A 16276-nucleotide genomic window follows, 5' to 3' on the forward strand; every position below is an offset into this window, starting at 1 on the left:
TCATTTATTTGCTATCACCAGTTACTAACTCTGGAAGTACTCCAGATATTAGCACCACCACTCCTCCTTACGATTCAGCTGGTAATCTGAAATTAATTAGCATGTATTAATAACAAATCTGGTAAGCCAGCCAGCAAAATATAATAACAGAAAACACTTTTGGTTATTCATAACCATTTCAAATGTTAATCAGAGTATGTCCCATTGAAAAACTTTTCTATGCCAATTTAAATCCAATCTCATAAAGCTGTATTTAGTTTCATTGCAACTGTTTAATGCCAGTAGGATCTTAAGGACTCGCTTAATTAGATTTACTTAATCTTAATTGGACAGGGATTATCCACAACATCGAACAAAATAAATAAATATATTTATACAGTATGACTCCAGAAATTTGTATTTAAATTATTATTGTTTTTTTACATTACATACTGTCTATCTTTAAACCTCTTATTATTTTTAGCCTTTTAGGACCAAAGTTTGATTTTATGTTGATTCCTTAAAAATATTAAATAATTGTTTTTATTGGTTTGAATAATCAGGTTTGTGTCACACATTCCAGGGTAATAATCTATAATATAGGCAAAATAGCATCCGTTCAAAACATCATGGACATTTCCCTAAGACTTTACAGAAACAAAGATTTTACTACATTTTGCATGCTGGGGGATATTTTTATCAGACAAGAAGCCTATGCTGCTGTAGGAAAACATGGAAAATGTTTCGGTAAATAAAAATAGAGGCACATCATTTCATGGCTAAATAATCTAGACCAGTTAAAATGCTAAATTTAGTGTGTGAGGCATTATACTATGATGGCATTCAACTACAGCTTCTCTAATATAAAAAATCTTGAATCTATAGGAGAGCTGCTGGATTTTCATATCTGTTATAATTACCACAAATTGAACTGACGTTGATGGCTTGTGTCAGTTAGTTTGCTGCAATAAAAGTGTTTGTCTCCATCTCGTGGTTGACTTTTGTCTCTACAACAAAAAAGTCCGGTGGTTCAAGCAAACTGATGCTTAAAAAACAAAAAAAAAAAACAAAAAAAAAGACAACAACAAAACAACTAGTTCATCTAATAAAAAAAAATCTTAGAGTTTGTTGTGTCAATTTATTCCATAGTAATCAATAACCTATATTTGCTGTGCTGTGTGTGTCCTGGGTACTCGTGAAGGAAGCGGAACCAATGTTAGAGTTTCAGTATTAACACGGAGTCCATTCACAGTAGCACGCTGTCAAATGAAACAGCCGAGCAAAGCATTTAATAAGAAAACTTTGTGTAACAGGCGGTGATTTATTGTTGTCTTTGTAAATTAATGACAGTGTGGCTTCTTCTGTTGTGGTGGTGATTAAACAGGTAAGCAGGTTAAGTGTCGATGATTGTTATTAGGGTTCTCTGAATTTTGCTGTTACACTGACTTATGTTCCTTCACGTTTTTGTACTTTTTAGGCTTATAAAGATAATGGCCAGAATAATTTAACAACATGCAGACTTTCTATAGGCAAACAGTTTTATATGTATAATCCAACTGGATTTGAACATTAGATCAAATTTAACTAGTGTGTCTGAAGACAAACATTTTTTTCCAGTTTGAGTGTCATAATGGAGGAAGATGATGACTGTCCAGAGTTAGTGCCCATCGACACCCAGTCTGATCCCCCTACCCGGCAGATACCGGTCACAATCATCACAGGCTACCTAGGTGAGATCTGTACTCACAGCCTAAATGAGATTATATGGGAGATTATAGTCTCAAACAAAGCTGTTGGGTGTTGTACACTCTCACTGTTTTGCAGCACGAGTATATTAATATATTAACACTGTGCATGTACATGTTTCTTAACAGGTGCTGGAAAGACTACACTCTTAAACTACATTTTAACAGAGCAACATAACAAGCGGATTGCTGTCATTCTCAATGAATTTGGAGAAGGTAAACTGATTTTACCATTAGCACAATCAAAACTAATGGTCACTGAAGTCATTTTGCTCATACTAAACAAAGATGTTCTTTTGTGTTCGATAAACTCAATGTCAGTTTAGTGATTTCTGTTAGGTTGTTTCCTCAGCTTGCCACAAGAGAGCAGCATCTTAGCAAACTACTAAACACAGCTAGAGTTGAAAAATGAATTGTTATGAAGACTACAAGCTGAAGCATTTTTGGTATAAATTGTTCAGTCTTGCTTAGCTGACCTGATTGTGTTTCTTCCCACACTGTGTCCCTGAAGGTAGCGCCCTTGAGAAGTCCCTTGCAGTGAGCCAAGCAGGAGAGCTGTATGAGGAATGGCTGGAGCTGAGAAATGGCTGTCTCTGTTGCTCTGTCAAGTATGTTAAGTAAATAACTACAGGTCATTGGTGATGCAATATTAACTTGTAGAAAAGTTGTTGCTGTTTTTTTCCATTGTTTTCTTTTTTTTAAGTCTTGACTTTCCAAAGTAATACTTAACTTATCATATGTGTATCAACTATATATGTAACCGCATTACTACTAGTAATAAGGATATACACTCACCAGCCTCTTTATTAGGTTGCTAGTTATGGGTTGAACCTCCTTTTACTTTCAGAACTGCCTTAACTCTTCTTGGCATACATTCAGTAAAGTGTTGGAAACATTCCCTAGAGATTTTGGTCCATATTGATATGATAGCGTCACACAGTTGCTGCAGATTTATTGGCTGTACATTAAATATGAGAATCTCCCATTCCACAACATTCCAGAGGTCCTCTATTGGATTGAGATCTGGTGACTGTGGAGCTCACTGGACTACAGAGAACTCATTATCATGTTCAAGAAACCAGTTTGAGATTATTTGTGCTGTGTGACTTGGTGCATTATCCTGCTGGAAGTAGCCATTAGAAGATGGCACACTGTGGTCATTAAAGGGATGGATAGGTAGGTTGTGGTGTATTAAACAATGCTCAGGTCATCTTCACCATGCCTAAATGTTAAAATGCAATGAGTTGCTACCATGTGACTAGCTGATTAGCTATTCCTGTAACAATCAATTGAGCAAATGGTCCTAATAAAGCGGCTGGTGAGTGCATGGTGGTATGCAGAGGTTTCCCATCTTGTTATTTTTAACTATAAAAATATTAAAGTTAACACATTTATTTAATATTTTCAGGAGATTATTTTATTATTTACATTTTAAACCTTAAGTAAATGTACTTATTACAGCTGAAATCCTAAGTTTTACTTCATACCTCTTATTCAGCAAGTTTTGTAAGTTGTAAATAGTTGATGTAGCAGCCATAAGGTTTGTGGTTCTTGTTTATGGGGATTTACGACCACTTGTCCTATAAAAAGCTTCAAGCTTTGTGAGAGTTATGGGCTATTTTGTATGCATTGCTCTCATAAGGTCTCTCCACAGATTTTCAGATGTGTTTATTTGTTGGAATATAAAGGTCACAGTGAAGCCTTTAGCGCTTATCTCTTGAGATAGTTTATTATGGTTCTCAAAATGTATGTTATCCTGTTGCAGGAGCCGTCCTGTTTTTAAATTCAGTTATTATTACAGATGGTGTGAAGTTGCCTTCCGCAGTTTGGTGAATTCCATCTTCTTGCTAACAGAGAAGCACTCCTTGTGCTATCAACACAAAACATGACTGATCCACACCCATGTTAACAGCTAGAAAGTTGCTTTTTTAATATAAATGTGTATCTCTTCTGCTCCAGGTATAAACAGAAGGTTTTATTTAAATTTGTAATTATTTAATTTTATTCATTTGTTTATAGAAGCTACATTTTGTGGCAAAGATGCAGCAGGTTTTCTTTTGATGACTGTTCCATCATGTTTGTGCAGGTGTGTCTGCACAGCAGGACTGTTCTCTACCATTCCAGACTCTACCCTAAATGTCTTCTGCAGTCATACTGTGTGTGATACAGTGTGCATACCAGAAAGCTGCTTTGAAATTTAAAGCAGCTTTTTGTTGTCCAAATTTTTTGTCAAACATAAATCCAAATGTTTTGTTTGAAAGTTTCAATGTATTTATTGTTTTTTTCTGAAATGTGGAGACCAGTCAAAATAAAGTGTAGGTGTGCCCAAATGTTTGACTGCTGCTGTGTGTCTGGCAGAATACATTCTTGTTTGTATTTGTAATTATTTCTACTTTGATGTTTTTTTTTTTGTTTTTTTTTAGGGATAATGGTCTTAAAGCCATTGAAAACTTGATGGAAAAGAAAGGAAAATTTGATTACATCCTACTGGAAACCACAGGACTTGCTGATCCAGGTAATGAACATTTTCCAAAATTTGTGTGTAGACTATGTAAATATATATTAGATGGGTGGTGTTGACAAAAATAAATAAATAAATCTTTATTTGTCAGTACATATAATACATGCCAAAATGACTCCTCTCTATTTCTCTATCTGATCACTAGTTACTTTAACTAGTAGCAGTGGGCTGCCAAATTCCAGCGCCTGGGGTGCAATTGGGCGGTTAAGGGCCTTGCTCAAGGTCCCATAGTGGTCCTCTTCTGTTGGCACACTGGGGACCTGAATCCAGGTCCTCCAGACCCAAGCCCACCTCTGTGACAACTAGGCAACCACTCCCCCTTTTAGCTCAGCTGGTTGAGTGGCGGCCCAATATACAGGGTTCCTTAACGCAGCTGGTCTGGGTTTGAATCCTGGCCTGGAGCCCTGCTGTTCAGCTACTGTCAGCTAAGGGCCAATGAAGCCCAAAAAAATCTCACAAAACAAAAAATCTGTATTAGATTATAGACTGTTCAAACTTTGGAATGAGGAGCAAATAGTTATTCTTCTCTGTGAAGCATCAGTAACAGCTTTTCACAAGGAAGTGTGTGTGAGTTAGATGTAATAAACATGAACTGGCACTTCCAGCCCACAAACACACACACACACACACACACAGGTCACAGGCATTTGACAGTGAGCTTTAATTTTGAATGAGAAATAATAAAATGTACATCATCCTATTTACAGTGTCTGATTTTGTTAATAATTCTTTGAGATAATTAATATTTTAGGACTAGTTTGTAGTAACACTGTGATCCAGTGTTAGCACAGAGCCTTTTTTTGCTGTTTGTGTCTGAATGTTTAAAAGCCCTGCCAGTTACGTTTTAAAGCCCAGACCAGAAGTTAGACATTTTGGGACAAACTGAGGACCAGACTTGTGTTGCTGTGACAGGAGCATCCAGGTGCAGCCAGCTGTCTGTTCATCTCTTGGGTGTGAATGAGGAAATCAATATTAGGTTATTACAGGGCGAGCGGAGTGACAGTCAAGGTGTGTCGCTAAGTGACAGGTGTCAGGAGGTAGCAGCATGGGCAGACACAACACACAGCCTCTCAGTTAGAACCAGCAGAGCATGATTCGACTGGGGCTATCCTCACTCCTCTCCCATGTCATTGGCTTGTTATCGACCTGGACAGACCTGTCATTGGCTGCGCCAGTGCTGTCAATCATAAACACTCCCAGGGGGATTTTCTTCCTATATTCAGGAAGAGACCAGATGAATTGTGTGAAACATGCCACTCAAAAACTGTGTTTTCATTAAGCATCCATCAAATATTTACAATGCTTTGTGATTTTCACTCAACGGTTTGACAAAAGTGCATTATGTGTACAAGCTGTGGGTGGCATTGCAACAGAGGTTCTGGTGACAAGCGTGTCACCACAGTAAAATGGAAACAAACTGAAGCTACCAGGAGGAAAGAACAATTGAAAATTTTCTAATATTGGTTTAATCTGATCCTCAGAGCTAAAAAAAAAAAATAGATGATGTTTCTTTCTTCTGTTCTTCAGGCTTTTAAGTTGAACATTAATTCAATGAAATGAAATGCTTTATTTATCCCAGAGGGAAATTTTAATTTAGTATATTTTTAAGAAATAATTATAACTTGAGGAAGCTTCTCACTGAACATGTTGTTTCTTCACGATGTTGTGTAGAGGATGTTCAGGATTGTCCATTACATTAAGCAGCTTATGCAGCAGTCTTCCCTGTACAATCGGCTCCAGGGACTCCACAGTTGTCCCTAACCATCTTTCTTGATCAGATTATTCATTTTCTTTAAGTCTTTGGCTCTGATATTGCTGCCCCAACAGATGACTGCATAGCAGATTGTGCTTTCCATAACTGGTGAAGATTTATTAATTAAAATATGCAAAATGCTAATAGCTATGTCAAAGGATGACTGACAATATTAGCTGTTATTTTATTGTTGTTGGAACATTATTTTTAGAATCTGCCAGAATCCATAGCCTATTTTTTTTGCCAGCTTTCATTATTTTTTACAAGAGCAAAGAATGTAGAAGTCAGTCAATTTTAAAAGTTTGGCTTTCATCGGCCAGGTGGAAAGCTTATTATCCTAACACTTTCATTTTTAGGTTGAATAAACTCTAACAAATCAACTTCTTGTGGCAGGATCTGTGGCCTCCATGTTCTGGGTCGATGCAGAGCTTGGCAGTGATATCTATTTGGATGGTAAGAGCTCTGACTTGTCAGTTGTACCTCTGTTTTTGGTGCCTCTTTGATTCCTTTACCGAATAACCGATTAACTTGAAAACTCCAGCACTGCTTGCACTTTTCAACCAGATATGAACAGGTATGGCAGAGCCAGCATTTTAACTTGTATTATCTTCTCACAATAAATTTAAGTCTTTGTAAAAATGAGAGATGTAATTACATTTTCTTAGACCTGTAAATTCTGCAGTACAGCCATAGTATAATATTGTAGAAATATAGGCTTAACTAAATATCTGCTGTTGTGTAATGTGTGTGTTTGAATCACCGGCCTCCTCCTACCACCAAACGCTCAGCTGTCTGCTGTGTTGTGACAGGCTAACTTACCAAAAGTGGCCAGAGAAAGTGACCAAAAGCCAAAAGGCATCTGCAATTTGGAGCAGAATGTGCAAAAATTGTGGCACATTTTTCCCGCTATTATTTATTTGTTTATCCTACTGCAGGCATCGTCACTGTCATCGATGCAAAGTATGGTCTACAGGTATGTCATAAAAAATATACTTCTTATATCTACTTTTGTAATACAAAACATAATGGATAAAAACATTTGCAGTATTTCCTTTTGAGCAACAACAAAGGAAATTATGACTTTTATGTCAAAATAATGTGATCCTTTCCTCTCTGGTAAAAACCAGAGTAAGTGACACTTAGATAATGGGCTCTAATTTGGAAGTGCCGTGCTCAGTGAAGTGACATGTTTCACGGTCTTTGAGCTTAGCTGGAAATCCTGACTGAAAGATAGAGATGATTAAACTTATAGTGACAGAATAATATAAATCACAGGTGTGAGCATCGTGACACGACTGTCGCATCCATTCACCTGCCTCCTCTCTTATCTGTCTCATCAAATATCTGTCTAAAGATATATCCTTTTTACATCCATCCACTCTTTGCTTCACACCACCTGAAGGGCTGTTTTTCATTCATTGCAGAGCATGTTGAATAAAATCAGCAATTGACAAATCCATTAAGTTTTATTTAATTCATTGCTGTCATTCAGAGATGGAGCTGCGGTGATCCAGAGGGTGACAGATTCTTGTCAGACTGACACTCAGGGGTCATGATCCAGATGAATACCTCCTGTGCTGTCTGTTACTACACATTAAACTGTTTTGGAAAATTGCTTTTCTATCACAAGAAAAAAAAAAAAGGATCTCCTGTGGTTTCATGTGTCAAGAGTTGATAAAAGATTAAATTAAGAGTTTGTTTTCAGCTTTTGTTTCCATTTTAGAGCATGCTTATATTAGAAATTAAACAGTGTGAATTATTTCTTTTTGCAGCCACTTTGTGGTTGTATGTGTAACTTATGTTCATTATCTTCACATTCCATAGCAACTATCAGAAGAAAAAGCAGACGGACTTGTCAATGAAGCAGCTAGGTAATTCAATTTCTTTTTTTTTTTTTCTACATTGTGATGGATTAAACAAAAGCTAATAAGTATATTTTCCAAGAAGCCGAACTAATCCTGGTCACTGTGTCCACACCAGATGTCATAATTAATAATTATTACCCCTGCCATTTGTCCGCATGTTTCCCAGTTTGCCTTTTCCAGCAGATGTGTGGTGCTGTTGCTGAACTAATACACTGATGGGGGGGAAAAAAAAGACTAGCATCATGACCTTTTGCATTCTTTGTCTTTATTTGTCTTTTCACCTCTAAACTAAACAGCGCTCGGCTTCCATTTGAGTTTGGCATTTACTGTGTTTCAGACGGCCACCCATAAAGGCTCATACACATGAGCAGCTTGAAACAAGTGTGTCCATATTTTAGTGTTTTTACATGTTATCGGGCACGTTTAGTTAGACTGGAAGCATTCCTTATTTACACTGTAGTTTATTTAATGTCCCCTAAGACAGATTGCTGTTGCTGACTTGACCATAATCAACAAGACGGACCTGGTGAATGAAAAGGAACTAAATCATATCAGAGACACTGTCAGGTAACACTTCAAGTCAGCATCTGTAAAGGGGATTGAGATGTGAGGCTGAGTTGTAATTTAGTACGATCCTTTTTATTTATTTTTTTCCTCATTTCAGGTCAATAAATGGTCTCGTCAAGATTCTCGAAACCCAGAGATCAAGGTAAGTTAAGTTTTCTTTCAAACAAATAAGGGGTCATCTTGAGCGATCAGGTTAAGTAGCCTTCTTTGGCCCAGGTTCCCTGCTGAGTTTAGTGTAACCCCTTCTCAGATCTTTGTATCAAAGATGAAGAAGTTCAGACTTTGCTTCAGACGTGCACATAAACAAACACAAATTGAAGGGCTCTGAGTAAACATCAAACCTGCATCGGTGTCCAGTTACCCACAAGTCTTTACTCTCTGACCCCCAGCTCCTCAGACAAGATGGCATATGTGTGGATGTGTGTGGGTCCAAATATATGTGTCCGGATGGTTAGATTTCTGTGTGTACTGGAGGAACCTAACACAAAGCGGTGTGAATAAAAGGACTGGGTGTGTTGGGGCTCTGCATTGCCCTCCTGCAGAGTTCAGACCAGGGTGAGCAGATGAAAGACTGTGCAGCGAGGGGTTAATTGAAAAAACATTGCAGAAACATTTAGCTTGAGATGGTTCACTCGGTTACCTTTAATGGTGATTTGTGGTAAACATTGAAGCTTTATGGCATTATCAAGCATGAGCTGGTTGGATTTAAAAATGAAACTTTAAAGTGATATAATGAAATCCTCTGTGGCAGGGTGGACCTTGCTGAAGTCCTGGATCTGCATTGCTTCGACAGTAAGGATGGAGCAAAGTGAGTTATTTTCGTTCGGTTTCCTTTAAAAAAAAAAAACTTACATAAAAGCATTTATTAAATAGATTTACCTCTGATTTTGAATTCAAAGGTCTCAATAAATGCTTTGAATAAATTAACTACGCAGCCACATTGTTATTAGTATTTGTTTAAAAACTTATTTTCGATGTCAAACTGGATTTTTGGTCAAACCTCTGATGCATTTTTGGGGTTTATTAACTGCAGTTTCTGACTTATCGTCATCTTACATGTGCTGATGCTCGCATATTCACTGATAATCTTGCATTTAAAACTCTCAGGGAAACATGAAGAGCTTATAGCTTTTGTTGCTACTACTGAGTTGTGTAGCCAACCGTCTTTGATGCGGCTGCCTTGTTTCTCTCTAATTAACAGAGTCTTCTATTGAGCATCTCTGTTACACCACAGGATGGTCATCATATTGTATCCTCCGCAGAATGCCATTCTCATGAATAGAATCAGTGTTCATCCCTTCATGTGAATGAACCAGCCGCCGTGTTAAAGCTCTCTTAGATGCCCCGAGTCAGTGTCTTTCAACCAGCTGCAGAGGATTAGAGCTGTGTGTGTCCACTGGCTCCCGAGGAGTTCCCCTTGTCCCAACAGATAGCTCCTTTTGCCCTGCCTTTGGGTCTCGGCCCCTCCTCCCCTGAGTCCCATGCTGGCTGTTTGAAGCAGCCCCCCTGCCGCTCTGCCTGTGTGGCACTAACAGCACACAGGGCTCAAGCAGCTGGACACAACATTTAGCCTCCTTGTGAGGTCGGGGAGAAGTGGGGGAACAAGGGTAATAGTTTGTTTGGAGGTGGTAGTGGGTGTCCTTTAGGATTTAATTGCCATTTCTAAGGCCTTAGCAAGTCTGTTTAGAGTATGAGTAACTATGAGATCAGACATAAAGAAAAAAAACTTGTTCTGTTCTTTTGCAAAAAAAGAGAGTGCAGAAAAGTGATTAGAAAAGTTTTTTTTTTTTTTTTTTTTTTTTAACTTAACCAGTTAGCTAACCAGTAAAGCCTTACTGGTAGCCTTTTTTCACACAGTAGACACACTGTTTGTTGACATTAGGTGCTCTATTGTATTGCTTCATTTTTTCATTTTCTTAAATTTGCTAATAACCAGGAGACGGCTCTTGTGGGTAGGTTCTGGTTTGTTAATAAGCAGGTCTTTGATTTAGCGGTGCAGTTCAGTTACTCCTGGTGACGTCCATCATCTATGCTCCTGTGCCAGCATGCAACACAATGTGACATATCTTCACATTTTCTGTAACAGCGGGAAAAATGCTCGCTCATTCATACTCACAAAACTGAAGCAGCTTAGAGCTTCGTCACGTCCTACACACCCTTGTTAACCTGCCACTATTCATCCTTGGTAATTTTCCCTTGCCAAACAGGTCAGCCTCACATCAACATGGGCAGCTTCTTGTGCTGTGCTGACTCTCCCATGTTTACATTTGATTTTGCTATGTTACTGTCTCAATTTTGATCCCTCATTCTATGTCCATACACTTCAATATATATTAAGATGAGGCAGTCCTGCCTTACACAGGCAGCATGGATTTTTTTTAACCACATTTCTGACTTGTGAACTTTTATTATTGTCCGTAAGGAGGTCAGATGACTGTAAAGCCACAGAAAACAAAGATAAGGCTCTGGTCAGTTCAGCATGACATAGTGTACACACTCTTCATGTTCTACAGCTGAAAAGTGATCACTCAATTACACAACTACACATTTGGGATTTATAGTTAGCATTTATAGACTGTCTTTAGTTGCTTTTTGTTTAGTCGATATTTTAAAATGAAAAATTGCTTCAATTCTGAGATGAAACGGGGGAAAAAACTATATGTAATCATTTCTCTCATTTGAAAGGTTTGCTGAGAAGCTCCAGCTTGTGAAACCTACAAGACCACATCTTGACAAGGTTTGTCCCGTACTGAGATGAATTTAGTCTTTGTGCACCTCTGAGGTTTTTCTTTGCTAATTTATTTCAACACATTGTTTCCTACAGGATGAAGGGGGGTGCATTCTCCTCAGGCTAAAACTGTTGTCTTGCATTCCCCCAGGCTGCGACACTGTAGTGAAAACTCCCTCCCTGCTTTGCTTTTTGTGTGGAGATCAACTTGAGGCTTTTGATGTTTTCTTGTTACATTACAAATAGAGCCTATCTGGGTCATTCATAACGGAAACATTAAAGCCTTTTTTTTTATGTTGACTGGGTGTTGGCTAGATTGACTAACATGTAACTTGGTTGTGGCAACATGTTAGGGGGGGTTTGTTGTTTGGAGATATTTGGGTTATAATAAAAAAAAAGACATTTTATCCCCAATCTTCTATATCTCTTCTATATCAGTTTCTTGAAGGTTTCAGTCATTAAATCTGTTTCTTAGAGCAATAGTTTCGTAGCGTCTCTGCAACCGTTTTCATCAAGCGTCATCAGATTAAATGACTCCCTGCAGCAATTAGACCTCATATTGTTTTCAGCTGTGCTTTATACCCGAGAACTTTTATCACAGGATGAAGAGAGATGAGGGTAATTTATGTGGGTAAATAACAGCATTGTTGTCTGTTTTCTCTCAGGTTCTCTTTCCCGCATGAAGCTCTACTGTTCCTCAGAGCCCCCCCGACACACACACACACTCTCAACGCCCCCACCCTCACCTCGCTCTTTTCATGTTAATGTTTTTCTGTTGTTATACAAAATGACAAGGAAGTGTGTAACCTTAACACTTGAGTACAAAACCCCCAAATATCTGCAAAGTGACCTTTTAATGTCACAAGGAAGTATTGAGAGGAGGGTAAAGGATAAAGAGGGGGGTGGTTAAAGATGGAGAGACATGTAGTTGCTGGGTTTCAGGTGCCACGAGGAGTTGTGGCTTTTGACACGTTCATTGACAAAGCTATCAGTCAGGACATTAAAAAAGGGTTATTTTGTTCAGTCCTTATAATGGCTTTGGTAGTTTCAGTAAATTTGAATAAGTTTGTGTTTTGTTTGTTATCTGTAGAGTATTTTGACTGTGACGTTTGAAGTCTCTGGAGATCTCTCTGAGGAAGCCTTGAATACCTTCATCCAAGTAAAGATGCTCTTTTATTCAAATCCCAGTTGCTATCACTGATTAGCTGTAATACAACGAAGTCTTTTGAAAAGTAAAACATCTGTTTTCCACCATATCAGGATCTGCTTTGGGAAAAGAAGTTCTGTAATAAAGAAAGAGAACCCATGACTGTCATCCGGTTAAAGGTACAGCAGAGCACAATGGTTCATCAGTGGCTGCAGTAATAAATAACTTTGCCATTATTATCTGTTCATCGGTTAAATGCTTCACTTGAAGGTTAATGTGTCACTCCTGACTTGTGTGTTTTCAGGGCATAGTTTCATTTGCAGGTAAAGCCCATCAAATGATGCTGCAGGGGGTCCACGAGCTGTACGAGCTCAATGAGACTCCACAGCTTTGGGAGGAGAACCCGCGGATCAACCGGCTGGTCTTTATAGGTAAGCACACACACTCACAAAGTCAAACGCCCACAAGTTGTGCTATGCTCATTAGGTCCTTGTATTGTCTTCCATTCATTGTACAACCAAACCCAAACTCCAATCTCTAACCATTAACTTAAACTTAATTTACATCTTTCGAGGAACCCCAAAATGATCTTTTACCACATTAAGACTGGGATTTTGTCCTATAAAGACAAGATCAGTAAAGGTCCTAATGGGGAAACAGAAACCAGAACAGACTTTTTTCTCTCATTTGCATTTATGCAAATCATTTAATATAAGCCATTTTTATGTAAAATGGCTTATATTAAATTAATTCATGGACTGACTTCTGTTAATGGTTTTAAGCACCCTTTACATTTATAAACAAGTTCTTTTCCAGGTTTTGTCTTAAATTCCTGGCCTGGAGTTCCTGACTGTAATCTTGCATCACCTTTTTCAAAAGGGATTTTTTTAAACATTTTCTGGCAAATGTTAAAGAAAATGTACTAATCTGAGTTCATCTGAGCTGCATAAAGAGCAATGTTACACTTATCTACACATGCTCATGTTTGTTTTTCTGTGTGCTTGTATCCACTTGTGATAATGCTCTGTTTTAATTCCAGGTAGGAACCTGGACAAGGACATCCTGCAGGAAAAATTCATTTCTAATGTTATGTTGGTTGCTGAAAACAAGTAGCTAGAAGCCTCTTTTTCTCTTTAAATTCTGGAACAAAAACTATGGCACTAACTATGCCTAAAGCTGAGCTTGTCCTTCAGACATACTGTACTTCTCTGTGACCACAAGATGTTGCATAGGATGACTAAAAGTAACTGTATCGATATGATAGTTGAGAGTTTTGATAATCCATCACAGCTTTTTTTTCATATAAACGACAATAACAGTGTTTAATCATTTTAGACATGATCTAATTATGACTTCCAAGAAAAGAAAGCTAAAGTTTTTGCATGCACAAAAGATACTGCAAAGGTTTAGGAGTGTGAACAACACATTGTGTTCACTTGTAGAAAGCTGTCCCTGCACCTGTCACTATGTGGTGTATTAGAAGGTTGGGCTTACAGTAGTCCTGTTTACCTTTGACTTTTCTTAATTCTGTGATTTCAGATGATTGAGAATAAAGTTTTCTTCTGAAGGTGGTGTTACATTTATTATAATTTTCTTTTTTTTAATTTTCTTTATATGATATATAATGCAAAACCCCCTAAAATGGAAGCTTAAAAAGTAATCCCTTTCATATTTAGCTTAAGCCTCTGTAGGTACAGTCATGTGAAAACTGTCTCAGGTGAGGAAATGGGTGGAGTTTTCCCAGCTTGGTTATTAGCAATTGATATTTACTACAGCACGGTTTTAGCACGTATACGCTGCTGGACCAGTTTGCTTTGAGGATGGCTCTGCTTATTCATGCCGGTCGTAACACCAGAGTGGAGGCCACAGAGCACATCTTGCTGCTGAGCTGTTTCCTTCTTAATTCTGATGCTGATGGCCTCATTAAGGTGACTATTGCCTCTTTTCTCTGTGGGCTGCGGGAGGCCGCACCATGGCCATTTTCATGGTCACACCACCCGCGGCCATACGGAGGTGACAAACTAAACGAACCTGTGAGGGGGTGTTAAAGGAAAAACACTTGATTTCTTAATCGCGAGTTAGGCATGGTGATAAAATGCCTCCTCAGAACAGCCCACCTCTGACTGAGCTGTTGTACGAGTTGTGATATCAAATTGCAAATATTTAATGTCAAACTGGTATAAGTTCATGTCGGATATAGCTACATGGAACATCCAAACAACAACAACAAAAAAGTACCCCAGCTAATGGTGCTTTTTCTGACCTTATCACAGGGCTGAGAAAGTAGTAAGTTAGTTTTTTTTCTGCATTTGTCTCAAATAAATGGCTGATTTTTTCAAATTTTATTTTAAATACTTAATACAACTTTAAGTTATCGTTACTCCCTTTTAAAATCACAAATATCCTAAAAAATATATATATATGTTGGATAAAATATAAATCAGAGAATCATATACTTGACGCACATCAGGAATCACTCAAGACCCCACCCCACCTTTTTGTGGCAATCCGCAGTGAGGGGCAATTCCGATAGGTCCAGCGGGTTAATGGGACTGGCCTGCGGGGCAGCAGCCTTCTAGGATATAAAGGCTCAGCTCTCTCTCCCACAATAAGGAAACTCTGGGAGCAACAGGCCAGATATGCGCTTTTACGCACTAGACAGGATCGTGTGGATTTTACGCACAGCAAACCATTAAGGCCACTTTGGCACAGATTCTTCCCCCCCAGTTTTGGCGGGTTTTTTTGTTGTTGTTGTTGCTTTTTTAAACACTGCGTGTGACCATGACTCTGTCCAGTGAATTTGACGCATTACAGCACACGGGGTTGCATTTAGAAGAGGGTGAGGTTGACATAGAGGGTGAGGAAGAGATTGTCAATCGGCGGTTAAATGGAAATGCATGTTCTACAGACCCCGGATCCTCAGCAGAATATTGCCCTGAGTTTGACTCTTCAGAGCCCGACTCGTCAGGGGAAAGTGAGAACAGTTTCTGCGTTAACGCACCGTCGTCAAAAGTCCAGAGCACTTCGGTAAAACCTCCTTACTCCTACATAGCTCTCATCACCATGGCCATCCTACAGAGCCCTCTGAAGAAGCTGACACTGAGTGGCATTTGTGACTTCATCAGCAACAAGTTTCCCTACTACAGAGACAAGTTCCCCGCTTGGCAGAACTCGATCAGACACAATCTTTCCCTCAACGACTGTTTCATCAAGATTCCAAGAGAGCCTGGAAATCCGGGAAAGGGGAACTACTGGTCTCTGGACCCTGCATCGGAGGACATGTTCGACAATGGCAGCTTCCTTCGACGCAGGAAACGGTTCAAGAGGAATCAGGCGGAGTTCGGCAAAGATGGACTTATGTTTTATTCCCACTTAAGCTGCTACCGGCCGTACGGGCATCCATACAACATACAGGGCCAGGTTAGCCCCACATCTGCTGCTACTATTTGCTACAACCCACTGCAGGATGGCACCATGATGCTTCCCTCTTCCTACCACATTCTACCACGCGCTCTGAACAGTCAGGGGAAGATCACTGGGCCTAAAGACTCGAGTGCGCATCCGTGCGTAACAGAAGCAAAACCTGGCTCGCATGTGAAATGCTCTTTCAGCATTGACAGCATTATGAGCAGACCTTGTCCTGTCAGGCAGCAGAACCTAAACCTGCCACACAGCCCTCACAACGGTCTTGGATATGGCCGTTACATGTCGAGCCCAAGTGCCTGCTTGCTACCGACGCTTCTGCAGCCTTCAAGGACTCCTTTCTGCCCTCATCCCATGCTGAGTGCTGCTCCTGTGATAAATGAGCATTTCAGACTCTCACACCCCCGCTGCTGAGGCCTACAAGAAACTGTACAGTTGATTGTTATGGTTTATTTCTTAAAGAAATGTTGTATGCATGATATTTATGTTTACTTATATTAAAAATGTGTCTTCAAAAATAAGAAGTGTAAATAAGATGAGTGGTAATA

At 39.0% G+C, this 16276-nt stretch overlaps 2 protein-coding genes across 2 annotated transcripts; both read left to right on the forward strand.

The window, feature by feature from the left end:
* Window positions 1-1224: 1224 nt before the first annotated feature.
* Window positions 1225-13872, forward strand: cbwd (COBW domain containing). The gene is made up of 16 exons (XM_042000147.1): window positions 1225-1363; window positions 1597-1709; window positions 1854-1940; window positions 2236-2332; window positions 4148-4239; window positions 6392-6451; window positions 6934-6971; window positions 7823-7869; window positions 8344-8430; window positions 8528-8572; window positions 9182-9238; window positions 11116-11167; window positions 12249-12317; window positions 12419-12484; window positions 12610-12736; window positions 13345-13872. The coding sequence occupies exons 2-16, from the start codon at window positions 1610-1612 to the stop codon at window positions 13416-13418; spliced, it is 1098 nt and encodes a 365-aa protein (XP_041856081.1). The 5' UTR covers window positions 1225-1363; window positions 1597-1609; the 3' UTR covers window positions 13419-13872.
* Window positions 13873-14937: 1065 nt separating this feature from the next.
* Window positions 14938-16276, forward strand: foxd5 (forkhead box D5). Its single transcript, XM_041999879.1, has one exon. The coding sequence runs from the start codon at window positions 15087-15089 to the stop codon at window positions 16140-16142; it is 1056 nt and encodes a 351-aa protein (XP_041855813.1). The 5' UTR covers window positions 14938-15086; the 3' UTR covers window positions 16143-16276.

This window comes from Melanotaenia boesemani, chromosome 11 (genome assembly GCF_017639745.1).
Source record: "Melanotaenia boesemani isolate fMelBoe1 chromosome 11, fMelBoe1.pri, whole genome shotgun sequence".
Taxonomy (NCBI): Eukaryota; Metazoa; Chordata; class Actinopteri; order Atheriniformes; family Melanotaeniidae; genus Melanotaenia; species Melanotaenia boesemani.